This window comes from Phyllobates terribilis, unplaced genomic scaffold, assembly GCF_046119375.1.
Source record: "Phyllobates terribilis strain yellow unplaced genomic scaffold, ASM4611937v1 Scaffold_29__1_contigs__length_15306474, whole genome shotgun sequence".
In the NCBI taxonomy this organism is placed as follows: domain Eukaryota; kingdom Metazoa; phylum Chordata; class Amphibia; order Anura; family Dendrobatidae; genus Phyllobates; species Phyllobates terribilis.
In genome coordinates this window covers 13979761-14006944 of record NW_027362789.1, presented here as the reverse complement: position 1 = coordinate 14006944, position 27184 = coordinate 13979761, and the positions used below count along the sequence as shown (strand labels likewise).

Genomic DNA, 27184 nt, shown 5'->3' with positions numbered 1-27184 from the left:
TGAAGCACCTGGGGGTTCCAAGTGCTCACTATGCATCTAGATAGGTGCCTTGGGGGGTCTAGTTTCCAAAATGGGGTCACTTGTGGGGGAGCTCCAATGTTTGGGCACACAGCAGCTCTCCAAACGCAACATGGTGTCGCTAACAATTTGAGCCAATTTTGCGTTAAATTTGTTAGCGGACACCATGTTGCATTTAGAGAGCCGCTGTGTGCCCAAATATTGGAGCTCCCCCACAAGTGACCCCATTTTGGAAACTAGACCACCCAAGGCACCTATCTAGATGCATACTGAGCACTTGGAACCCTCAGGTGCTTCACAAATTGATTCATACAAATGAAAAAGTGTTTTTTTTTTCACTTTTTCATTGTTACGAATCAATTTGTGAAGCACCTGGGGGTTCCAAGTGCTCACTATGCATCTAGATAGGTGCCTTGGGGGGTCTAGTTTCCAAAATGGGGTCACTTGTGGGGGAGCTCCAATGTTTGGGCACACAGGGACTCTCTAAATGCAACATGGTGTCCTCTAACAAATTTAACGGAAAATCGGCTCAAATTGTTAGCGACACCATGTTGCGTTTGGAGAGCCGCTGTGTGCCCAAACATTGGAGCTCCCCCACAAGTTACCCCATTTTGGAAACTAGACCCCCCAAGGCACCTATCTAGATGCATTGTGAGCACTTGGAACACTCAGGTGCTTCACAAATTGATTCATAAAAATGAAAAAGTGTTTTTTTTTTTCACTTTTTCATTGTTACGAATCAATTTGTGAAGCACCTGGGGGTTCCAAGTGCTCACTATGCATCTAGAAAGGTGCCTTGGGGGGTCTAGTTTCCAAAATGGGGTCACTTGTGGGGGAGCTCCAAAGTTTGGGCACACATGGGCTCTCCAAACACAACATGGCGTCCGCTAATTATTCAAGCAAATTTTACAATCAAAAAGTCAAATAGCGCTCCTTCCCTTCCGAGCCCTGCCGTGCGCCCAAACAGTATTTTTTCCCCAAATATTGGGTATCTGCGTGCCCAGGGGAAATTGCACAACAAATTTTGGGGTCCATTTTTTCTTGTTACCCCTGTGAAAATAAAAAAAATTGGGTCTAAATTAACATTTTTGTGAAAAAAGTTAAATGTTCATTTTTTTCTTCCACATTCAAAAAATTCCTGTGAAGCACCTGAAGGGTTAATAAAGTTCTTGAATGTGGTTTTGAGCACCTTGAGGGGTGCAGTTTTTAGAATGGTGTCACTTTTGGGTATTTTCTGTCATAAAGACCTCTCAAAGTGACTTCAAATGTGATGTGGTCCCTAAAAAAATGGTTTTGTAAATTTTGTTGGAAAAATGAGAAATCGCTGGTCAACTTTTAACCCTTATAGCTCCCTAACAAAAAAAAATTTTGGTTCCAAAATTGTGCTGATGTAAAGTAGACATGTGGGAAATGTTATTTATTAACTCTTTTGTGTGACATATCGCTCTGATTTCAGGGCTTAAAAATTCAAATTTTGAAAATTGCAAAATTTTCAAAATTTTCGCCAAATTTCCGTTTTTTTCACAAATAAACGCAAGTGATATCGAAGAAATTTTTCCACAATCATGAAGTACAATATGTCACGAAAAAACAATCTCAGAATCAGGGGGATCCGTTGAAGCGTTCGAGAGTAATTACCTCATAAAGTGACAGTGGTCAGAATTGTAAAAATTGGCCCGGTCATTAACGTGCAAACCACCCGCGGGGCTTAAGGGGTTAAAGATTTTTCTGCATTTTCTTGACTATGAAAATTGTACATTCACACTGAAGGCATCAAAACTATGAATTAACACATGTGGAATTATATACTTAACAAAAAAGTGTGAAACAACTGAAAATATGTCTTATATTCTAGGTTCTTCAAAGTAGCCACCTTTTGCTTTGATGACTGCTTTGTACACTCTTGGCATTCTCTTGATGAGCTTCAAGAGGTAGCCCTCATACACACACGGCTCCGCTGCGTACACCTCGTATACACGCGGCTCCGCTCCGTACACGTCGTACACAAACGGCTCCGCTCTGTACATACGCGGCTCCTCTCCGTCCACCTCATACACACAAAGCTCGAGTACACCTCGTACACACGGCTCCGCTCCGTACACCTCGTACACACGCGGCTCCGCTCCGTACACCTCGTACACACACAGCTCGAGTACACCTCGTACACACACGGCTCCGCTCCGTACACCTCGTACACACGCGGCTCCGCTCCGTACACCTCGTACACACGCGGCTCCGCTCCGTACACCTCGTACACACGCGGCTCCGCTCCGTACACCTCGTACACACGCGGCTCCGCTCCGTACACCTCGTACACACGCGGCTCCGCTCAGTACACCTCGTACACACGCGGCTCCGCTCCATACACCTCGTACACACGCGGCTCCGCTCCGTACACCTCGTACACGCGCGGCTCCGTTCAGTACACCTCGTACAAGCGCGGCTCCACTCCGTACACCTCGTACACGCGCGGCTCTGCTCCGTACACCTCGTACACGCATGGCTCCGCTCAGTACACCTCGTACAAGCACGGCTCCACTCCGTACACCTCGTACACGCGCGGCTCTGCTCCGTACACGCGCGGCTCTGCTCCGTACACCTCGTACACGCGCGGCTCCGCTCCGTACACCTCGTACACGCGCGGCTCCGCTCCGTACACCTCGTACACGCGCGGCTCCGCTCCGTGCGCCTCGTACACACCCGGCTCCGCTCCGTACACCTCGTACACACGCGGCTCCGCTCCGTACACCTCGTACACGCGCGGCTCCGCTCCGTACACCTCGTACACACGCGGCTCCGCTCCGTGCGCCTCGTACACACCCGGCTCCGCTCCGTACACCTCGTACACACGTGGCTCCGCTCCATACACCTCGTACACACGGCTCTGCTCCGTACACCTCGTACACACACGGCTCTGCACCATACACCTCGTACACGCGCGGCTCCGCTCCGTACACCTCGTACACACGGCTCCGCTCCGTACACCTCGTACACACACGGCTCCGCTCCGTACACCTCGTACACACACGGCTCTGCTACATCCACACTGTAAACCCCTCCTGACCCCACACATAAACTTCAGCTCATCCAGCACCATGACAACCAGCACAGCAGAGTCCTGCATCCACTGAGGCCCCTGATCATGTGACCCTTGACTCCTCCCCTCCTGTGACCTCATCACAGCTCCTGTGCGCACAGAGCAGCCATATATGTGGTGGCGGCTCTGCAGGTGGAGGTATGTGGAGACCCCATTACTGGGCGCAGGGGGCATTAACCCCTTCAGCACCGAGACTCTTTTGGGGTCTTGTGTTGCCCCTTTATAAGAATCATAAGGTTTTTGTTCTGTTTCCTATAATAGATGCATACGACCCAACTATGGAGACAGGAAGGGAGGAAACGTATTGTTCTCATAGTACAGGACCCCTTTACTGCCCCACAGTGTAATGCCCCCATTATGCCCCTTATGCAGGATGTATGATGCCCCCCACAGTGTAATGCCCCCATTATGCCCCTTATGCAGGATGTATGATGCCCCCCACAGTGTAATGCCCCCTTTATGCCCCTTATGCAGTATGTATGATGCCCCCACACAGTGTAATGCCCCCATTATGCCCCTTATGCAGGATCTATGATGCCCCCACACAGTGTAATGCCCCCATTATGCCCCTTATGCAGGATGTATGATGCCCCCACACAGTGAAATGCCCCCATTATGCCTCTTATGCATTATGTATGATGCCCCCATTATGCCCCTTATGCTGTATGTATGATGCCCCTTATGTAATATGTATGATGCCCCCACAGTGTAATGCCGAAATTATGCCTCTTATGCAGTATGTATGATGCCCCCACACAGTGTAATGTCCCTATTATGCCCCTTATGCAGGATGTATGATGCCCCTCACAGTGTAATGCCCCCATTATGCCCCTTATGCAGTATGTATGATGCCCCCACATAGTGTAATGCCCCCATTATGCCCCTTATGCAGGATGTATGATGCTCCTCACAGTGTAATGCCCCCATTATGCCCCTTATGCAGTATATATGATGCCCCCAAACAGTGTAATGCCCTTATGCAGTATGTATGATGCCCCCACACAGTGTAATGCCCCCTTTATGCCCCTTATGCAGTATGTATGATGCCCCCCCACAGTGTAATGCCCCCATTATGCCCCTTATGCAGGATGTATGATGCCCCACACAGTGTAAAGCCCCCATTATGCCCCTTATGCAGTATGTATGATGGCCCCACACAGTGTAATGCCCCCTTTATGCGGTGCGTATGATGCCCCCACACAGTGTAATGCCCCCATTATGCCCCTTATGCAGTATGTATGATGCCCCCCACATAGTGTAGTGCCCCCATTATGCCCCTTATGCAGTATGTATGATGACCCCCACAGTGTAATGTCCCCATTATTCCCCTTATGCAGGATGTATGACGCCCCCCACAGTGTAATGCCCCCATTATGCCCCTTATGCAGGATGTATGATGCCCCCACACAGTGTAATGCCCCCATTATGCCCCTTATGCAGGATGTATGATGCCCCCACAGTGTAATGCCCCCATTATGCCCCTTATGCAGGATGTATGATGCCCGCATTATGCCCCTTATACAGTATGTATGATGCCCCACAGTGTAATGCCCCTATTATTCCCCTCATGCAGTATGTATGATGCCCCCATTATGCCCCTTATGCAGGATGTATGATGCCCCCACACAGTGTAATGCCCCCATTATGCCCCTTATGCAGGATGTATGATGCCCCCCACACAGTGTAGTGCCCCCATTATGCCCCTTATGCAGTATGTATGATGACCCCCACAGTGTAATGCCCCCATTATACCCCTTATGCAGGATGTATGATGCCCCCCACAGTGTAATGCCCCCATAAGCCCCTTATGCAGTATGTATGATGCCCCCACACAATGTAATGCCCCCATTATGCCCCTTATGCAGGATGTATGACGCCCCCCACAGTGTAATGCCCCCATTATGCCCCTTATGCAGGATGTATGATGCCCCCACACAGTGTAATGCCCCCATTATGCCCCTTATGCAGGATGTATGATGCCCCCACAGTGTAATGCCCCCATTATGCCCCTTATGCAGGATGTATGATGCCCGCATTATGCCCCTTATACAGTATGTATGATGCCCCACAGTGTAATGCCCCTATTATTCCCCTCATGCAGTATGTATGATGCCCCCACAGTGTAATGCCCCCATTATGCCCCTTATGCAGGATGTATGATGCCCCCACACAGTGTAATGCCCCCATTATGCCCCTTATGCAGGATGTATGATGCCCCCACACAGTGTAATGCCCCCATTATGCCCTTTATACAGTATGTATGATGCCCCACAGTGTAATGCCCCCATTATGCCCCTTATGCAGTATGTATGACGCCCCCACACAGTGTTATGCCCCCATTATGCCCCTTATACAGTATGTATGATGCCCCCACACAGTGTAATGCCCCCATTATGCCCCTTATGCAGTATGTATGATGCCCCCACACAGTGTAATGCCCCCATTATGCCCCTTATGCAGTATGTATGATGCCCCCATTATGCCCCTTATGCAGTATGTATGATGCCCCCACACAGTGTAATGCCCCATTATGCCCCTTATGCAGTATGTATGATGCCCTCACAGTGTAATGCCCCCATTATGCCTCTTATGCATTATGTATGATGCCCCCATTATGCCCCTTATGCTGTATGTATGATGCCCCCACAGTGTAATGCCAAAATTATGCCTCTTATGCAGTATGTATGATGCCCCCACACAGTGTAATGTCCCTATTATGCCCCTTATGCAGGATGTATGATGCCCCTCACAGTGTAATGCCCCCATTATGCCCCTTATGCAGTATGTATGATGCCCCCACATAGTGTAATGCCCCCATTATGCCCCTTATGCAGGATGTATGATGCTCCTCACAGTGTAATGCCCCCATTATGCCCCTTATGCAGTATGTATGATGCCCCCACACAGTGTAATGCCCCCATTATGCCCCTTATGCAGGATGTATGATGCCCCCACACAGTGTAATGCCCCCATTATGCCCCTTATGCAGTATATATGATGCCCCCAAACAGTGTAATGCCCTTATGCAGTATGTATGATGCCCCCACACAGTGTAATGCCCCCTTTATGCCGCTTATGCAGTATGTATGATGCCCCCCCACAGTGTAATGCCCCTTATGCAGGATGTATGATGCCCCACACAGTGTAATGCCCCCATTATGCCCCTTATGCAGTATGTATGATGGCCCCACACAGTGTAATGCCACCCTTATGCAGTGCGTATGATGCCCCCACATAGTGTTATGCCCCATTATGCCCCTTATGTAGTATGTATGATGGCCCCACACAGTGTAATGCCCCCATTATGCCCCTTATGCAGGATGTATGATGCCCACACAGTGTTATGTCCCATTATGTCCCTTATGTAGTATGTATGATGCCCCCACACAGTGTAATGCCCCCATTATGCCTCTTACGTAACACTTGCAGAGGCATATCTAGGTGTTCAGCTCCAGGGGGCGCAGTGTCTGAGTGGGCCCTTACTGGTAACCCTGATTACAGCTATGCTGGTGCAGACTAAGGCCCCGGCCCCACTATCAGTATTTAGTCAGTGTTTTTTCTCAGCAGTGGGAGTCAAAATCAGGAATGGGTGATAAATGCAGAATTGGTGACTTGTTTCTATTATACCTTTTCTCCAATTGTTCCTCACCTGGTTTTGGCTCCCACTCCTGAGAAAAAATACTGACCGAATACTGATAGTGGGGCCGTGGCCTATTAATGGGTATAGGAGAACCTCCGCAGATGACCGCAGTGTAACTAAAAGAAAAATCTCCACAAAGCCCAACACTATTCCCGCCATACAGTGACATCTAGTGGTAGATACCGGTCCTGCAGGACTTATAGACTGTACAGCACAGTTACAGATAATCACAGCTGATGTTCTTTCTGATGGAGTCGTTCACTTTTCCATCTTTCTCAGAAAGACATTGCGATTTCTCCAGACAGGACTGATCTGAAGAGCTTACAGCACAGACACATCTGACTCCTCACCACCATTCCCATCTATTCCCAACCTGAACAATCCCCTCATCCTGACGATACCCCAATGCTGAGCCGCGGCTGCCGTATGTGTCCCTATTACTGCACGTGCTGTGTGGTATAAAAGCAGTGATCCTCTCACTGCCCCACATAATAAGGCCACTGCTGTGCTCCTTACATAGTAAAATGTCTTCACAGTAGCCTCCACACTCTTTAATGGTTCCACCAGTAGCTCTCACATTGCATAAAGCCCCCCACAGTAACTCCCACACTGTGTATAGGACCCCATACTGTATGATCGTCCCCCAGTAGCCTTCAAACTGTATAATGGCCCTCGCATTAGCTCCAACACTATTATGGTCCCCGCAATAGATCTGATGCTGTACAATGGCCCCCACATTTGCGCTCATGCTGTATAATGGCCCCCACATTAGCTCTCACGCTGTATAATGGCCCCCGCATTGGCTCCCATGCTATATAATGACCCCCACATTAGCTCCCACGCTGTCTAATGGCATCCACATTGACTCCCACGCTGTATAATGGCCCCCGCATTGGCTCCCACACTTTATGATGGCACCCGCATTAGCTCTCACGCGGTATAATGACCCCCGCATAAGTGCCCACACTGTATAATAGCACCCGCAATAGCTATCACACTGTATAATGGCCCCTGCATTAGCTCTTACGCGGTATAATGGCCCCAGCATTAGTGCCCATGCTGTATAATGACACCCGCATTAGCTCTCACGCTGTATAATGACCCCCGCATAAGTGCCCACACTGTATAATAGCACCCGCAATAGCTATCACACTGTATAATGGCCCCCGCATTAGTGCCCACGCTGTATAATGGCCCCCACATTAGCTCCCATGCTGTATAATGGCCCCTGCATTAGCTCCCACACAGTATAATGGCCCCCACATTAGTTCTCATGCTGTATAATGGCACCCACATTAGCTCCCATGCTGTATAATGGCCCCCGCATTAGCTCCCACACTGTATAATGGCCCCCACATTAGTTCTCACGCTGTATAATGGCCCCCAAATTAGCTCCCACACTGTATAATGGCCCCTGCATTAGCTCCCATAGGTTATGGTCTCTGTCTGTCCCTTTCTGTGGGCTGCTACTTACACAGTCCTGATATATGACAGAGCTAAATAGAAGAAAATAGAAACAGCTAGTAGGTGCACCCCTTGGAACGTCTTCTCTCCTTTTGCCTTCTCTCCCTTTGGGGTCTTGTCTATACAGAGTATATGTTCAGGGGCCTGCACCTATATTTGATTATCTATTTGCGCCTACTGGCTCTTTCTTTTTAGCTCTTTATCATATACAGGTGCTTCTCACAAAATTAGAATATCATCAAAAAGTTAATTTATTTCAGTTCTTCAATACAAAAAGTGAAGCTCATATATTATATAGAGTCATTACAGAGTGATTTATTTCTGTTAATGTTGATGATTATGGCTTACAGCCAATGAAAACACAAAAGTCTTTATTTCTGTAAATTAGAATAATTAACAAAAAACACCTGCAAAGGCTTCCTAAAGCATTTATAAAGGTCCCTTAGTCTGTTTCAGTAGGCTCCACAATCATGGGGAAGACTGCTGACATGACAGATGTCCAGAAGGCAGACATTGACACACTCCACAATGAGGGTAAGCCACAAAATTGCTGAAGAAGCTGGCTGTTCACAGAGTGCTGTATCCAAGCATATTAATGGAAAGTTGACTGAAAGGAAAAAGTGTGGTAGGAAAAGGTGCACAAGCAACCGGGATAACCACAGCCTTGAAAGGATTGTTAAGAAAAGGCCAGTCAAAAAATTTGTGAGAGATTCACAAGGAGTGGATTGCTGCTGGAGTCATTGCTTCAAGAGCCACCACACACAGACGTATCCAGGACATGGGCTACAAGTGTCTCATTCCTTGTGTCAAGCCACTCATGACCAATAGACACCGCCAGAAGCGTCTTACCTGGGCCAAGGAGAAAAAGACCTGGACTGATGCTCAGTGGTCCAAGGTGTTGTTTTCAGATGAAAGAAAATTTTGCATTTCGTTTGGAAATCAAGGTCCCAGAGTCTGGAGGAAGAGTGGAGAGGCCACAATCCAAGCTGCTTGAGGTCTAATGTGAAGTTTCCACAATCAGTGATGGTTTGGGGAGCCATGTCATCTGCTGGTGTAGGTCCACTGTGAGTTATCAAGACCAAAGTCAGCGCAGCCGTCTACCAGGAAATTTTAGAGCACTTCATGCTTCCCTCTGCCAACAAGCTTTATGGAGATGGAAATGTCATTCTCCAGCGGGACTTGGCCCCTGTCCACACTACCAAAAGTACCAATACCTGGTTTACACACAACAGTATCACTGTGCTTGATTGGCTGCAAACTCGCCTGACCTTAACCCCATAGAGAATCTATTATAGAGAATCTATGGGATATTGTCAAGAGGAAGATGAGACATCAGACCCAACAATGCAGATGAGCTGAAGGCTGCTATCAAAGCCACCTGGGCTTCCATAACACCTCAGCAGAGCCACAGGCTGATCCCTCCATGCCACATTGCCGCATTGATGCAGTAATTGATGCAAAAGGAGCCTGACCAAGTATTGAGGGCATTTACTGAACATACATTTCAGTAGGACAACAGTTCGGATTTTAAAAGCATTTTTCAAGCTGATGTTATAAAGTATTCTAATTTACTGAGATAATGACTTTTGTGTTTTCATTGGCTGTAAGCCATAACCATCAACATTAACAGAAATAAACACTTGAAATAGATCACTCTGTGTGTAATGACTCTATATAATAGATCCCTCTGTGTGTAATGACTCTATATAATAAATCACTCTGTGTGTAATGACTCTATATAATAAATCACTCTGTGTGTAATGACTCTATATAATATAGGAGTTTCACTTTTTGTATTGAAGAACTGAAATAAAGTAACTTTTTGCTGATGTTCTAATTTAGTGAGATGCACCTGTATGTATACTGGGTGTGCCCCCGTTTTCCTACCTGTGTTGTCTTATTACTATCATATGTTATTTTTTGTTCTACTTGTTATATTTGGGTTGATATGATGAATATAAGCCTTAAGATTGCGATTGTAGGTATTTCATTTCTCATGTCACATGTAATGAATATCTCTTTAATTTACAGTATTTATTAATCTTTTTTACATCTACTTGTTACATCGGCTCATCTTCTTCTCATTCAGGTCTCTACAATATTGGATCCTCTCTGTGAAGATCTTCTATATAAGAGAATTTTCCTGATTTATCCATCAAAGATGGATATGGACAGAGACAAGATGGCAGAGAGGATTTTACACCTCACCCTAGAGATCCTCTTCCGGCTTACTGGAGAGGTGAGAGATTCTGATGACTTCACATTACATCATTCTTATCTATGGGAATAACAGATGGACAGAACTGGAGAGGTGAGGACTCTGGAAATGTCTGGAGTGAGATTTATTAATGTGTCTCTCCATAACCAGGATTACACATTAGTGAAGAAGACCTCTAGTGAGCGCTGTCAGGACCCTGTGTCTGAGGGATGGGGAAGACCCCTGAGCACAATCACATGGCCTCCACCTCACCCCCTGATACATGAGGACATCAATGCCCAGAAGATCGTAGAACTCACCTACAAGATGATTGAGCTGCTGACTGGAGAGGTGACACTGCTGGGAATGCTGGGACTTTATACATTAACACTATGGAGGGATCGGGGGGGATGATGGTATCATTGTATGTGTCAGGTTCCTATAAGGTGTCAGGATGTCACTGTCTATTTGTCCATGGAGGAGTGGGAGTATTTAGAAGGACACAAAGATCTGTACAAGGACATCATGATGGAGGTTCCCCAGCCCCTCACATCACCAGGTAATAGACAGGACTAAATACACACGGCCTATAATTATCTGTATGTAAAGAATGAATTCAGTCCCTGTATGTGTTTCCTCCAGATCTATCCAGTAAGAGGACAACACCAGAGAGATGTCCCCGTCCTCTTCTTCCACAGGACTTTAAAAAAGGAGACCCCAATGTTCCTCAGGATCATCAGGTAGATGGAGAGAAGGTGTCATGAGATCTCCCCTATGATGTGTAGACGGCTGTGAAGGTCTTGTGCTCAGTCTTGTTTTATCCACCAGTATTATATGTTTTATACTGTAATGAGAACGGTGGAGATGGCAGGATTAGAGCTGATCACAGATGGGACTTATCCATCTGTCTGTGACTTTTACAATATTTGTTTCAGGGTGAAGATCTGACCCATATTAATACTACAGAGACATATGTGAGGGGTGATGAGCGGTGTAAAGAGGAGATTCCTACATATGATTACCCAGGTGAGTAGTGACCACTAAATAATGAGAAGTCACAGATTCTTCTCAGTCACCGGCTGTGGCTGCTTTATCAGTGGTGTAGTTCGGCCGTATCACAATCGTGTGATCACCATTTTGCCTCTAGATCACAACATTCTCCTCCACCCAAAACTGTTCAAATGACTGTGGACATTGAAAGCCCTTTTCTATAGAACTTACAACCTGGAGGATCCACCTACCCCCTGGGATTAGGAGACGCTGACCGTTACCTGCCCAGATCTGTAAACTATAAAGCCGAATGACAGCGTACGTAGAATGTGCTGACAAGCTAGAAAATCACTTGAAGAAAAATATTGTGATGTGCCTGTAGAGAAAGTGGAGGGTAATGATGGTGTTGGCTTCCTAGATCCCTGATATCTTATTGGATGAATCTACCTTCTCTCCCTTCTGTGCTGCTGAATGTCCTCATATGGTCCCTACAAGACCAGGTCCAGTCTTTCTGGCCAAACTTCACTTTTATGATCTACAACATTAAATGTGCAGTGAGGCCAAGTGTGAATTTCTGTACAATAACAGCAGAGTTTCCCTTTATCCTGACTTTTCAATCTCTTTTAAAACCAACTAACTTCAAACAGGATTGCGATAGCATTACATTGCGATAAATACACATTCATTCTGATTTGATAGTTTGATTGTGGTGGGATCGGCCGGCCTCACTATAAGTGTGTAACTCCCTGGTAGTCTTTAACCCCTTCATGACCAAAGCATTTTGCGTTTTCGTTTTTTGCTCCCCTTGTTCCCAGAGCCATAACTTTTTTTATTTTTCGCTTTTACCATATCATGTACTAGAAAGTGGGGAGAAAAAAATCCAAGTGCGGTTAAATTGCAAAATAAAATGCAATTTCACAGTTGCGTCTCCATTTTTCGTTATCTGGGGTCGAGTGAGGGATTATTTTTTTGGGCTCCGAGCTGATGTTTTTATTGATTCAATTTTAGGGGTAGATCCGATGTTTTGATCGCCCATTATTGCATTTTATTGCAATGTTGCGGCGACCAAAAAAACATAATTCTGGCATTTTTTTCTCGTTACGCCGTTTACCGATCGAATTAATTATTTCTTTATATTGGTCGGGCGATTCTGAACACGGCGACACCAAATATGTGTGTGGTTTTTTTTATTGATTTAGTTTAAATGAGGTGAAAGGGGCATGATTTAAACTTTGATATGGGGATGTTGGAGAGTGAAAATTGCAAATAGACCATTTTATTGTCCAACACATAGTGTCCAGATTGTGCTCCAGGAGACACACAACATAAAATAAGTGGGTTCTTCTCACTATAGTAATGCCAAATACATGGATGCTGAATGTGGTTTGGGCGCACTGCAAGGCTCAGTAGTGTGGGGGGGTTTTGACTTTGGGAGAGCGGATATTGCTGGATTGGGTTATTCAAGCCATGTTGCTTTTCAAAAGCCTTTGAGCCACTAATAATGTGGAAACCTCTGGTTTTCCACTGACAGATGATGAACCTGAGTGGGGACTTGTTTTTTGTGAGATGAGTAGAAGTTTTTATTGGTATTATTTCACCTACATAACATTGTTTGGTGGCTTTTTATTCCATATTTGGGAGGCAGAATGAACAATCAGTTGGACACCACGCTCTACTGGTTCATCCTATGAGGTTTTCTATTAGACTGTGAACTGTCATTGTCTTGGAGAATAATTTAACATTTTTAAATAACTTGCCATTTCTACAATCACGTTAAGTAGAAATGTTCAAAAATATAAAATTCAAGGATATTTTTATTGAAAAATAACAATTGGTTTTATTTTTCGGCAGATGACTGTACCAGGAGATCAGAGGGACAGCTGACATCTGCAATTTTTAAATCTGATGATCTTGAGATCCCACAGGATACAATTGAAGCGAATGCCATTACTCCAGATATACCATCATCACTTCACAGCAAAGATCCTTTGAAACAGGTCCTGTCTTTTCATTCATTACTGACTAATAAGGAAAATCAAAGTCACAAAATAAGCATTAAAAAACAAACTGCTCCTAAAGCAAAAATATTGTTTGGACGTGTTCCGTCCCAAGGTCCGACTGTGTCCAGGATTCCACTATATTAACCCAGTGTGCCGTCAGCGAGATGTACCGTCCCTGCCCAGAAGCACTTGTCCGTGGTTAGGTGGACTTTCCCCGTAACTACATTGTTGAGGGCATGGCTCACGATGGACACGTGCTTGTGTAATGCGGTGACAACACACGGGGAGAAATAGTGGCGGCTGGGGACCGAGTACCGAGGGACGGCCGCCTTCATCAGGTGGCAGAAAGCTTCCGTCTCCACGAGCCTAAAGGGCAACATTTTGAGCGCAAGCAGTCGCAAAATATGTGAATTTAATAGTGTGGCCTGTGAGACGTTGGCTCCTTATTTGCGTTTGCGTTCCAAGGACTGGGGTATTGACAACTGAACGCTACGCTGGGACAAGGACGTGGACGTGCTTGCTGATGGTGCTAGTTGAGTGTGCAATGACCGGTGTAAGGCATCTTCACATGCGCCATGGACAGAGGATTGGTTTGCATGCACAACAGCGGAAGAAGCAGTGATGCCACCCGCAGACACTGTTCCTGGACCCTTGGATTTGGGCCACTTAGTCAGATGCTTTGCTGCCATCTTCCTGATCATGCTTGTGGTGGTCAGACTGGTAGTTTTGCTACCTCTACTGATGCTGGCCTGGCAGGTGGTGCAAATGGCCTTTTTGGGGTTATCGGCAGAGTCTTTAACCCCTTAACCCCCGAGGGTGGTTTGCACGTTAATGACCAGGCCAATTTTTACAATTCTGACCACTGTCACTTTATGAGGTAATTACTCTGGAACGCTTCAACGGATCCCCCTGATTCTGAGACTGTTTTTTCGTGACATATTGTACTTCATGATTGTAGTAAAATTTCTTCGATATCACTTGCGTTTATTTGTGAAAAAAAACGGAAATTTGGCGAACATTTTGAAAATTTTGCAATTTTCAAAATTTGAATTTTTATGCCCTTAAATCAGAGAGATATGTCACACAAAAGAGTTAATAAATAACATTTCCCACATGTTTACTTTACATCAGCACAATTTTGGAACCAAATTTTTTTTTTGTTAGGGAGCTATAAGGGTTAAAAGTTGACCAGCGATTTCTCATTTTTCCAACAAAATTTACAAAACCATTTTTTAGGGACCACATCACATTTGAAGTCACTTTGAGAGGTCTTTATGACAGAAAATACACAAAAGTGACACCATTCTAAAAACTGCACCCCTCAAGGTGCTCAAAATCACATTCAAGAACTTTATTAACCCTTCAGGTGCTTCACAGGAATTTTTGGAATGTGGAAGAAAAAAATGAACATTTAGCTTTTTTCACAAAAATGTTACTTTATACCCAATTTTTTTTATTTTCACAGGGGTAACAAGAAAAAATGGACCCCAAAATTTGTTGTGCAATTTCCCCTGGGCACACAGATACCCCATATGTGGGGAAAAAACACTGTTTGGGCGCACGGCAGGGCTCGGAAGGGAAGGAGCGCCATTTGACTTTTTGATTGTAAAATTTGCTTGAATAATTAGCGGACGCCATGTTGCGTTTGGAGAGCCCCTGTGTGCCCAAATATTGGAGCTCCCCCACAAGTGACCCCATTTTGGAAACTAGACCCCCAAGGCACCTATCTAGATGCATAGTGAGCACTTGGAACCCCCAGGTGCTTCACAAATTGATTCGTAAAAATGAAAAAGTGAAAAAAAAAAACACTTTTTCATTTTTATGAATCAATTTGTGAAGCACCTAGGGGTTCCAAGTGCTCACTATGCATCTAGATAGGTGCCTTGGGGGGTCTAGTTTCCAAAATGGGGTCACTTGTGGGGGAGCTCCAATGTTTGGGCACACAGGGGCTCTCCAAACGCAACATGGTGTCCGCTAACAATTTGAGCCGACAATTTGTTAGCGGATACCATGTTGCATTTGGAGAGTCCCTGTGTGCCCAAACATTGGAGCTCCCCCACAAGTGACCCCATTTTGGAAACTATACCCCTCAAGGATTTTATTAAGGTGTATAGTGAACATTTTGAACCCAGAGGTACAACACAGAATTTGATAACATTAGGTCTTCATATTGAATAAGTTATCATTAGTCTTCAGCGCAAGTGCTCGCTACTTGAGTTTGCATCGGGTACTCAGGTATGCACCATGTACAGCGTGTGCTTGAGTGACATGCTCGAGTCCCTGCTTTGCATGTTTCATGGTTATTAGACACCCCAAAAAAAACATGCGGGGATCGCTCGTGCATGGCAGGCAATCCCCGCAAAGTTTTTTTAGCCGCGAAGCATATGGGGCGGAGACTCGAGCATGTCACTCAAATACCCACGATACTCCATGCATACCAGAACACCCGATGCAAACTCAAGTAGCGAGCACTTGCGCTCAACACTAGTCGCCATATCGTCATCTTTTTTTCTTACTTTTGAAAAAAATCCCAACCCTATCACAAACCTAACCCCAAACCCAGCCCTAACCCTAGCCCAACCCTAACCCAAGAGTTTATTTTTTACGCCGTTCCTCGTGCGGTATAAGTGATTAGACGACTTTATTCTTCGGGTCGGTGTGATTACAGCGATACCAGAATCATATGGGGTTTTTATGATTGACAGCTGTCACACACTAAAATACGCATTTTTTGTAAAATCTAGTTTTTGCATCGCCATATTTTGAGAGCTATAATTTTTCCAGATTTTGGCAGACTGTCATGTGACGGCTCGTTTTTTGCGGGATGAGTTGACGTTATTGGAGCCATTTTCAGGCACGTGACATTTTTTGATCGCTTTCTATTCCGATTTTTGGGAGGCAGAATAAACAAAAACCAACAATTCAGGAATTGTTTTTTTTTTTTTTTTTTTTATTCTGTTCCGCGTGTGGTAAAATTGATATGGTAGCTTTATTCTTCGGGTCAGTACGTGTACAGCGGTACCACATTTATATCGTTTTTCTATGTTTTGCACTTTTACATAATAAAAGCAATTTTATAGAAAAAATTATTTTTTAGCATCGCTTTATTCTGAGAGCTATAACTTTTTTATTTTTCGGCTGATGGAGCTGTATGGTGGCTTGTTTTTTGCGGGACGAGATGACATTTTCAGTGGTACCATTTTTATTTATAGTTGCCTTTTTGATCGCGTGTTATTCCATTTTTTGTTTGGCGGTATGGTGATAAAGCATTTGTTTTTTGCTTCGTTTTTTTTTTTTTTTTTTTACAGTGTTCACTGAAGGGGTTAACTAGTGGGACAGTTTTATAGGTCAGGTTGTTTCGGACGCGGCGATACCAAATATGTGTACTTTTATTGTTTTTTTTTTGTATAATAATATTTATTGATGGGTACATTATATTTTTATTTTTGGTGGATTATTTTTTAAAAAATATTTTTGCAATTTTTTTTTTTTTTTTTCACTTTCAGACAGTTTTTATACTTTATTACTTTGTCCCACTATGGGACTTTCACTTTTTTTTCTCTGATCGCCTGCATGGCACAGGAATGCAGCACCATCCCTGTGCCATGCAGGCTGTCAGTGCTGGACAGGGAGAAGATAGTTTGGAGATGCACTGCGCATGTCCAAAAAATCTTCCTGCTGTCTGGTGACCCGGATGTTGTCATGACGACATTGGGTCGTCATGGCAACATCCTGGAAGCCATGGCAGACAGCGCTGGAAGCCGGAAGAGGAGGTGAGTATCTGCGATCACCTCCCCTTGCCACCGCAATGCTGCGATCGACTTCAATCGCAGCATCGCGGGGGTTAATGTGCTGGGAGCGGTGCTTGACCGCTCCCTGCACATAGTACCGGGTTTCAGCTGTGACAATCAGCTGACACCTGGCGGCGATCGCACTCTCACAGCCTGTGTGCGCACGCGATCGCCATGACGTACTAATACGGGTCTGGCTCTTAAAGCCCAGGGCACAGACGCGTATTAGTACGTCACATGTTGTTAAGGGGTTAAAAAACAACCAGACTCGGAAAGACCTAACAGTTGTACTGGCAACGTCCGTCATGTTGATGTTACGGGGAACGGTTGCCCGCCTTCTGTCTGCGGCCACCACACTGCTTCTTCCTGCCTTTTGTGGTGCTATGCCTCCCCCCCCCCCCCCCCCCCCGTGTGCTGCTGTCCTCGCTCTGTATGTTCTCTTGCCAAGTTGGGTCAGTTACTATATCATCCACCACCTCTTCTTCCAATTCCGCACCCTGGTCCTCCTCCTCACTTTCTGGCAATTGTGTCTCATCATCGTCCACCTCTTGTGACACTTTCCCACCGTCGCCTTCGTGTGACCGTGGCTGCTCAAATATTTGGGCATTGCTACATGCGATCTCCTCTTGCCCCGCTTCAAGTGGACCGGGTGAGAGGCCCGATTTCTATAAATGGAATAGTGAACATCTCTTCAGACTGTCCAAGTGTGGGATCAGTTGTCTCCAGGCACTCGGAATGGTGGGAGGAAGGAGGATCAGGGTGAGGAATATGCGGTCCAGACTCACGGTTACTGAGACTTGACTGTGTGGAAGACAGGGTGGTGGTGGCTAAGTGACTGGAAGCATGGAATCTGCTATCCAACCAATAACCTTTTCACACTGATCTTTGTTCGATAGTGCTGTTCTGCGGTCCCCTATTAATTGCCACAGGAAGGTCGAGCGAGAAGATGTGGGTGTTTGTTGTGGCACAATTTCAGCTAGCCCATGGCCTTGTCCTTGTCCTCTGCATGCACCATCATCACCATCACGTCCACTTCCCCGTCTCTTGACCCGCGCCTTGCCCATTTTATATATTTTCCACGTTCAGTACAAATGGCTGGATTTGAACCGCAGTAATATGTGATACGTGTGACGGACAACCACAGTTTTAAATAGCTGGCCTGTATGTAACTATTTTTAATTAGTTACCTACTGGAGAGAGTAAGGAGAGCATTATAGAAGATGACCCCGGGGGATGATGTTGAGGCGTTCCTGACTGTTTTTGAGAGGGTGGCGGAATGGGAGAGATTGCCGCTGGGGCAGTGGGCGGAGGTTTTGGTTCCATATTTGCCCGTGGAGCCGCAGAAGGCCTATTATGATCTGACTTTACAAGACGCAAAGGAATACGCCAAATTGAAACCGAGATATTGGCACTCTCAGGAGTGACTGTCTGTCAAAGCGCAAAGGGTCCACCACTGGGCGTATGCTGGCGACAGACCTCCACGCTCACAGATGTTTGACTTGCTACATCTAGTCCAGATGTGGTTGCAGCCACAGTCTTCCTCTCCTGCCCAGATGGTTGAGCATGTGGTGATGGACAGGTTCATCCATTCCCTACCCAGGCCAGTGCAGATCAGGGTTGCCCAGGGCAACCCTTGGAACACCGACGACCTTGTGGGTCTGGTAGAGAGCTACCAAATGGTTGAAAAATCCCTCCCTGTACTGGAGTGCCCAAAAGGGGGTGGGTTTACTACGGAAGGGGTTCAGAGCCACAACTGGGGGGGCGTCCCACTTCCACTGAAGGTGCCGCAAGGACTGTTGTTAAGGATGTAATCTGTTGGCCGTGTCACAATCCAGGACACGTGGCCGCCCAGTGTCATACATCTGTTGAGTCAATGGACTGCAGCCTAGGCAGACAAGGTACACATTATGCTGTAAGGCAGCGCTAGTCATCATGCTGGGGGATACTCGCTGCATCGGGTAAATTAAGGCACACCAGGCAACACCTTCCGGTATTTCACAGTCCAGCAGTTTATTATTTATCATAAACCGCTCATAACCGAGTCCATCTCAGTGGCTCGCCGACATATCATACACATAATGTCCAAGAGCCTTTCCAGCGACAGACACGTCCACTTAGCTCCAGATACAGCCCTCAGCTAGGCAACAACATAAATGTCCACATCAATCAGTGTTTTTACCTTCGCCGGGTTTTAGCTGCTTCAGGTTTGTTCGGCCACCGCTGTGGCTTTACGGCTTCCCAGATGGGGGTCTCCAGCCCTCGTACCATCCAAGGCTACTGGTATGTTTACACAGCCAACATCCAGCCTCTGCCTTTCAGGCTTCACCAGGCCTCTCTAGGCCTCACTAAGCCTCTCCAGGCTGATGGTGCCCCACACGGGAACAGGCCTCACGCCTTACCCCCCCCCCTGTCTCAAAACTACCAGGGTTTTTATATATTCCAACACACACAGGACCTGTGCTGATGTCACAGTCATGTGATTAGACATTCTGTGTGCACAGGACCTGTGCTATGTCACAGTCATGTGACCAGTCACCTGAGGGGGAGGTACATGGTCAGCCAAAACACATCCTGGACCACTACCATAATGCCACAAGCTGCTGCATTACATATCCCCCCTCTGTTCAAACTTGTGGCGTTGAACACACAATATACACAATCACATTATAACCCCCAGTTCACACAGAGACCATGTACTTGACAATTGCGCTGCTCAGCCCCTGGAACATTAGCCAACGACATTAGCCCATTCCTTTAGGGACCTACCATCTGTCATTGTCACTGACTTCGTCAAGTCACATTTCCGGGTCGTAACCTTGTCAGACCTCCCCTTCTCCCAGCGGTCGGTCGTAACCTTGTCAGACCTCCCCCGCTCCCAGCGGTCAGTCGTAACCTTGTCAGACCTCCCCCGCTCCCAGCGGTCAATACCGCAGGATGACTCACACGCCCTGGTATCTAAGGTCCGGTTAGACTCCGTACTGTCCCATACTCTATTGGGTCGTTTGTATGGGCCTCTCAAACCTGAGTTACTGGAGGTCTCACTACCTCTAAACCCATGCCCACTACTCTCAGGACATCTTGATAGGTCCCTAACTTCAGCTGTAGCTGTTCTGTTATTTAGGGGGCCCTTTCTCTGTCTGGTCTCACAATTTCTAGACAGCTGCCACCTTCTGCCGCTCAGGCGATTCTGTCTTTCCACTCGCAGTCTAGCGAGATTCAAATGTTCTACCTCTCGCAGGTAGGTCACTCGGTACTCCATCAGCATGCGTATATATGCAAGACTTTCTTCCGTTCCTACAGCGGAGAATGACACCATGCCGTCTTCATCTGGTATCCAGTCCTGTCGATCACGTGGACTGCTTACTCTCATCACACCCGACTTCTTTACCATCATCTGCATGGCTCGGCCATTTCTCCCAATGAGCTTTCTCACCAGAACATGAGGCACCCGGATGACCTCTTCCCGCAGACTGTGAGCTTTTCTCATAAGCTCCAGTTGTCTAACGGCTTGTTCCGTCTTCAACCGGAGAAACCGCTTCGTGTGAATATATCGCCGTGTATGTCACTTAGGATCGCCACCCTCTTCACTGTGACTTCAGTCGTGGACAGGACCACCAGCTGTTTAGCTTCTGAGGTCGAGTACACCTCACAGGCTCCCACGGCCTTCTTAAACTCTTCATGCACAGACTCACTGGTGCATTCTCTCAAATCCTCGGGTACATCTATGAGGCACTTGTACCGAGAGGTTTCTGTCTCACCAGTGGTTTCCAAAAGATCATCTAGCTCAGGTTTCAGGGGCAACTGACTTTCAGCTTCTTCACCCTGTATACTTCCCCTGAGCTGACTCACAGCTACAAATTCACAAATTTTCGTCTTTACCACTTCCATTTCATATTTATCTTCTGTTAACACTCTCTTGGCTCTCCTCAGGTCCACCTTCTCATGGTATAAGGGAGTGAGTGCAACTGGTTTGCCCTTTTCCTTCTCCAAGGAGGCCTCGTTCACTGAGTGATACTTTGCTAGGCGACCTTTGAGCTCGAAAACTTCTTCCTCTAGCTCAGCTACTCGCCTCTCAGCAGCCCATATCTGAAGCTCTTCCTGCTTCAACTGCTCTTTTAACAGTAGAGTTCTCTCAGACTTCTCTGTCTCCAATGCGCCCACTCGGCTCTCAACAGCCAGTCTTTCAAGCTTCTCTTGCTTCAAATGGGCTTGTAGCGACTCCTTGAGCTCCTTGATCTCGGCTCCTACTTCCACCGAATCATCCGAGCTCGCATTATTCGAGTAGGTATCTGTTTCATACCTCCCATCTCCAATGGCCAACTCCTGGCCCTGGTCTGTGGCTTCTCCGATAGACTCCTCCATCTTTTTCCGCTCAGCTTCCACCTTGCTGATTCTTTCCTTAAGGCATGTCTCTGCCCTCTGGAGATTATCACAGAACGTCTGCAACTCCTTCACCTGAGCTTCCAGACCTAGGGTCTTTCTGCGGAGGTCACCATTTTCATCACGGGTGTCCTGCAGAGTGGTCTCAACCACTTGGCGCATGTGCTCTGCATCCGCCTTATCATCCTCTAGTTGTGCACAGGACCTGTGCTATGTCACAGTCATGTGACCAGTCACCTGAGGGAGAGGTACATGGTCAGCCAAAACACATCCTGGACAACTACCGTAATGCCACAAGCCGCTGCATTATAATGCTTACCCAGCCTGCAGTGTGGACTGTCAACCCAGCGAGGGGCCGCAGGCGTGTGCCATTTCTGTTAATGGGGTGATGGTCCTGGGGTTGTTGGACTATGGGAGTCTGGACCCCTACTAAATCTGTGGGCGTCTGCTGCATACATGGGGACGCCAAGAACTACCCGGTGGCCAGAGTGACAGCTGGAACAGACTGTGGCGCCCAATCCCATGAGGTCAGGGTGGTCAAGGACCTGATGCATCCCGTCATATTGGGGCGCGATTTTCTCTTGTTCTGGGACTTGTGGGGGAAGGGATCGAGACTGAGTTACGTGGACAAAAGCCAGGACCCGAGAGAAATATCCCAGTCGACATCGGAAGTGGATGAGTTCCCACTGTGTCCTTTCTGGCAACGAGGACCAGACTGTGACCAAGGTGGCCGACCTCTCGGAATTGGAGGTGCCCGGAGAGAACTTTGAGTCAGCTCAAGTTCAGGAAGTGACTTTGAAAGGGGCGTGAGACAATGTTACTGTTTGTAATGGTATTGCTTAAGTGCCGGGGGTGGAAACCAGGTACCCACACTTTCCAGTTCAGGGGGAGCTTTTATACTGGGTGACTAACTAAAAGGTGAAGAGGTAGTGGAACAGCTGTTAGTTCCAGGGTCATACCGTCGGAGGGTATTAGAAATGGCCCACTCACATATTCTAGCGGGACAGCTACAGTTGAGAAAACCCAGGAGAGAATATTGAGGAGGTTCTATTGGCCAGGATGTTACCGGGAAATCTTAAACTATTGTAGGTCCTGCCCCACCAGCCAGATAACCGTGCCAACCTCCCACTTCCGTAGTCCCTTAGTTCCACTACCTATGATAGAGGACCCATTTCAGAGGATTACCATGGACCTCGTGGGTCCCTTAGTTAAACTGGCTTGGGGCCACCAATATATCCTGGTGGTCATGGCCTATGCGACCCGGTACCCCTAAGGAACTCATCCAGTAAAAGAATAGCCCGAGAGCTGGTCCATATTTTTGCACGGACAGGTCTGCCAAAAGAGATTTTGACAGACCAAGGAACCCCCTTCATGAGAAAAGCGATGAAGTAGCTATGCAGAGCCCTTCAGATTGCCCAGATTCGGACCTCAGTTTACCATCCGCAGACGGACGGCCTAGTGGAACACTTCAACAAGACCTTTAAAGGCGATGCTCAAGAAGGTCGTTGTAAAGGATGGGGCGAGACTGGGACTACCTGCTCCGATTTCTACTTTTCTCCATCAGAGAAGTTCCTCAAGCCTCCACTGGCTTCTCTCCATTTGAGCTCCTGTATGGACTTCATCCAGGAGGTCTCCTTGATACTGCCAAGGAAACCTGGGAGGCCGAGTTCACACCCCACCGGAGAATCATTGAACATATCGCCCAGTTACAGGAGAGAATGGCGAAGGTGATGCCCATCAGGAAGGAACATCTCCTTCAGGAGCAGGAAGCCCAGGCGAGGGTCTTTAACTGGTCGGCAAGACTGGGACAGTTCCAGCCTGGGGATCGTGTTCTGGTTCTCATTCCCACCGTTAAAACGAAGCTCCTGGCCAAGTGGCAAGGCCCGTATGAGGTGGTGGAGAAACTCAGTGACGTGAACTACAGAGTCCATCAGCCTGGCTGAAGAAAACCAGACCAGGTGTACCATGTAAACCTGCTCAAGTCGTGGCGAGATTGGGAACCCGTGAGAACTCCTTGCCTGGCAGCCACTCCCAAAGGCCAGATTGAAGATGTCACTATAGCGGAGACCCTTTTGCCAGCCCAGAAGCAAAGTGTCGAGAACTGCTCCAGCAGAATTGGGACCTGTTCTCAGAGCTGCTGGGGTATACCCAGGTGGTAGAACATAATGTGCTAAATGAGCCACATGTAATGGTGAACCTGAAGCCGTAAAGGATTCCTGAACACGCCAGGAGGTGATCACGGCCGAGGTGAAGAGGATGTTAGACCTCGGCGTGATAGAGAAGTCCAAGTGGATGGTTGAGCCCCATCGTCCTTGTGCCAAAACCCAACGGAGAATGTAGGTTTTGTGATGACTACCGCCGACTGAATGAGGTGTCCAAGTGTGACGCATACCCGATGCCTCACGTCAACGAGCTCATCAAGAGGCTGGGACCAGCGAGGTATATTACCACCCTCAACCTGACGAAGGGCTATTGGAAGATCCTTATGTCCCAGATGGCCAAGGAGAAGACAGCTTTCTCGACAACTCATGGGTGCTTTCAATACACACGGATGCCGTTTGGACTACAGGGGGCCCCAGCCACCTTCCAGAGGGCTATGGATCAGATCATAGCCCCACATAAGGAGTATGCCGCAGTCTACCTTGGTGACACTGTAGTCTTTAACTCAGACTGAGCTAGTCATCTACCTAAACTACAGGCCGTTCTGGATGCTCTGAGGAAGGCAGGATTTACTAAAATCCAAGAAAATGTGCCATTGGAAAAGAGGAAGCCAAGTACTTGGGCTATGTCATCAGGAGAGGCAAAATAAACCCACAAGTCAATAAAGTGGAGTCAATCCAGACCTGTCAGCAACCACTCTCCAAGAAGCAAGTGAGATCGTTCCTGGGAATGGTGGGATATTACCGGCGGTTTATCCCAAGTTTTGCCATGATGGCTGCGCCACTTACGGACCTCTAAAAAGGCACCAGATCAACCATGGTGAAGTGGATGGAGGAAACAGTGACCGCGTTTCAACAGTTGCAGCTAGCACTGTGTAAGCAGCCGGTCCTGGTCGCATCAGACTTTAAAAAAATAATTTTTGGTCCAGACAGATGCTTCAGAGGTTGACCTAGGAGCCGTACTCTCTCAAGAGATAAATGGGGAAGAACATCCCATTCTCTATCTGAGCCGGAAGCTCTTGTCCTGCGAGAAGAACTACGCAATAGTAGAAAAAGAGTGTTTAGCCATAAAATGGGCCTTAGATACACTGCGATATTACCTACTAGGCCGGAAGTTTAAATTGGTTTCAAACCATGCCCCTTTGAGATGGTTGAGGAAAAAGAGGAGTAAAAATACTAGGGTAACTAGATGGTTCTTAGGTCTTCAAGACTTTAATTTTCATCTGGAGAATAAGCCCGGGAAGTTGCACGGGAATGCTGATGCCCTGTCTAGAATTCCCTGTCTGGTGTCTGAAGGTGCCCAAACCCCCAGCTTTGGGCAGAGGGGGGGAATATGTGACAGTCACTGGTGTTATTTCCTCCAGCATGTTATATATTAGGGGTTAACTCACCTAAAGGGTGTGGTTTTATGTGAATGGCAAAGAGGGTGGGAAGTCATTCACCCTACCTCCCCTCAGGGTGTTGCTGAGCAAGCTTAAATGCTCAGTCACTATTTTTTTTCTGTTGAGTTTGGAGAGGCAAGGTGTCCAGACTGGAATGCCATAGCTCAGGAAGGAGCTAAAGGCTTGGCTACAACCTGTGTGGGCGAACCTGTCCTATCATTTATCTTTTGTTTTGTAGCTTTGCCAGTAAGGCTGTGTTTATTTTGCTGGAGCTACAGGGTTTAATGCCATACAATAAAGCCTGCAGAGAAAACCCGGTTCCCCAGTCTACTTCCGAAAGTGGCCGATGTAATATGACCTCTGCCAGGTTCTGTCCAATGGAACAGCGGCACCAGCAGTCAGACCCTCAGCGAAAAGCAAATGATGCCTCTTTACAAAAAGAAATCTGTCCAAAAAATGTTTTCGCCAACTATAACCTGGACGACTAATCAGGCTGTATGGGCAACATGGTAAGCGAGTATCATGGTGTTTTTTAAAGGTTGCTGCTGAAGACATAAAATAAATTGTCGATGACATCTGAAGGACTTATTGCAGGTCTACATGTGAGGACTTTGATGCAGATTATTTCTCCCACAAATCCCAATGTGTGAACACGCACTGATACAGATCCACCTGCAGTTACTCTTCACTAATTTTACACCAAGATTTATAATTATAGAAATGAAAATTCAGCCCATAGTTCTCACAGTTTTATTAAAACACATACTGTATATAAATAATGCTAACAAAAAGGAGAAAGCTATAAATATATTTATACATACAAATTGTAACTTTACAAATCAATATATAGAATTAAGCCACGTTGGACATTAGGGCTAATGAAAGCAAAAACGTTTTGACCCGAGTTCCCAGTGCTTTAGTTGTGAAAATTTTGACTTCTGTATTTACCATAAAATTCCTTTCTCGTTGAATAAATGAAGGACAAAAGAGCGCAAGTATATGCCCGGCCAATAGTGGGCATTCCATATTATGACCCCGAGATATACCAGGGTCAGAGAGTTGATGTCCACATGAGCCATCCAGATCTCCCTGAAGGGAGAGCTACCCCCCCAATCTGAAAAGGTGAAATGACCACAGGAGGCTGCCTGCGGGGTTCCCAGCAAGATGTGAAACCATGCGGTGTCCCCAAATGGCAATGGTGACAGAAGGCGCCTGTGTCTTTTGTCTAGATGTTTTCCGAGGAAATGAGTGCCAGGACATGAGATAAGAGCCTGCACGGCGGCCGGCAGAAGTGCCAACACCAGCTGGAACCTAGGAAATAAAACCCAGGAAAATATCTTTTGACAATTCAGCTCTAGGAATTGGAATGATTTTCCTCGTCTGGGTCGCGGTTTAGGATGAAGTGGAATATTTAAACATGGACACCTGGCTATTAGGCAAACTATGCTGAACTTCATGAATTATCATCCTTGTATCAAGCCTCCTGATGAACCTGTTGGGGAAAAGCGTTGAGGCAGATTTCTGAAACATTCTCTGATGAATACCATACACCTTCCTTTATACAGTGGGGAAAATAAATATTTTATATACTGCCGATTTTTCAAGTTTTCCCACCTACAAAGAATTGAGAGGTCTGCAATTTCTATTGTAGGTACATTTCAACTGTGAGACAGAATCTAAAACATAAAATCCAGAAAATCACATTATGCTTTTTACATAATTTGCATTTTATTGCATGCAATACTGATTTAATACAATAGAAAAACAGATCTTAATATTTGGTACAGAAACCTTTGTGTGCAATTACAGAGGTCAGACGTTTCCTGTAGTTCTTGACCAAGTTTGCACACACTGCAGCAGGGATTTTGGCCTACTGCTCCATACAGATTTTCTCCAGATCTTTCAGGTTTCAGGGCTGTCGCTGGGCAACGTTGAGTTTCAGTTCCCTCCAAAGATTTTCTATTGGGTTCAGGTCTGGCGACTCGCTAGGCCACTGCAGGACCTTGAAATGCTTACAGAGCCACTCCTTAGTTTCCTTGGCTGTGTGCTTCGACACATTGTCATGC

General features: G+C 46.6%; 2 protein-coding genes across 3 annotated transcripts in view; both read left to right on the top strand.

The window, feature by feature from the left end:
* LOC141178637 (uncharacterized) overlaps positions 1–27184 on the top strand; it is a 74258-nt gene that overhangs the window by 26786 nt on the left and 20288 nt on the right. The window lies entirely within an intron of this gene.
* The window catches only part of LOC141178636 (uncharacterized), a 34054-nt gene continuing 10034 nt past the window's right edge, over positions 3165–27184 (top strand). The window contains exons 1-7 of one of the 2 annotated variants that reach the window (XM_073660524.1): positions 3165–3253; positions 10309–10458; positions 10588–10767; positions 10852–10975; positions 11059–11156; positions 11352–11442; positions 13258–13403. In XM_073660524.1, the coding sequence (XP_073516625.1) occupies positions 10381–10458; positions 10588–10767; positions 10852–10975; positions 11059–11156; positions 11352–11442; positions 13258–13403 (717 nt within the window). In that variant the 5' untranslated portion in view covers positions 3165–3253; positions 10309–10380. Of the gene's footprint in view, positions 3254–10308; positions 10459–10587; positions 10768–10851; positions 10976–11058; positions 11157–11351; positions 11443–13257; positions 14323–27184 lie in introns of those variants that run through there. The other variant, XM_073660523.1, reaches the window with a different exon arrangement.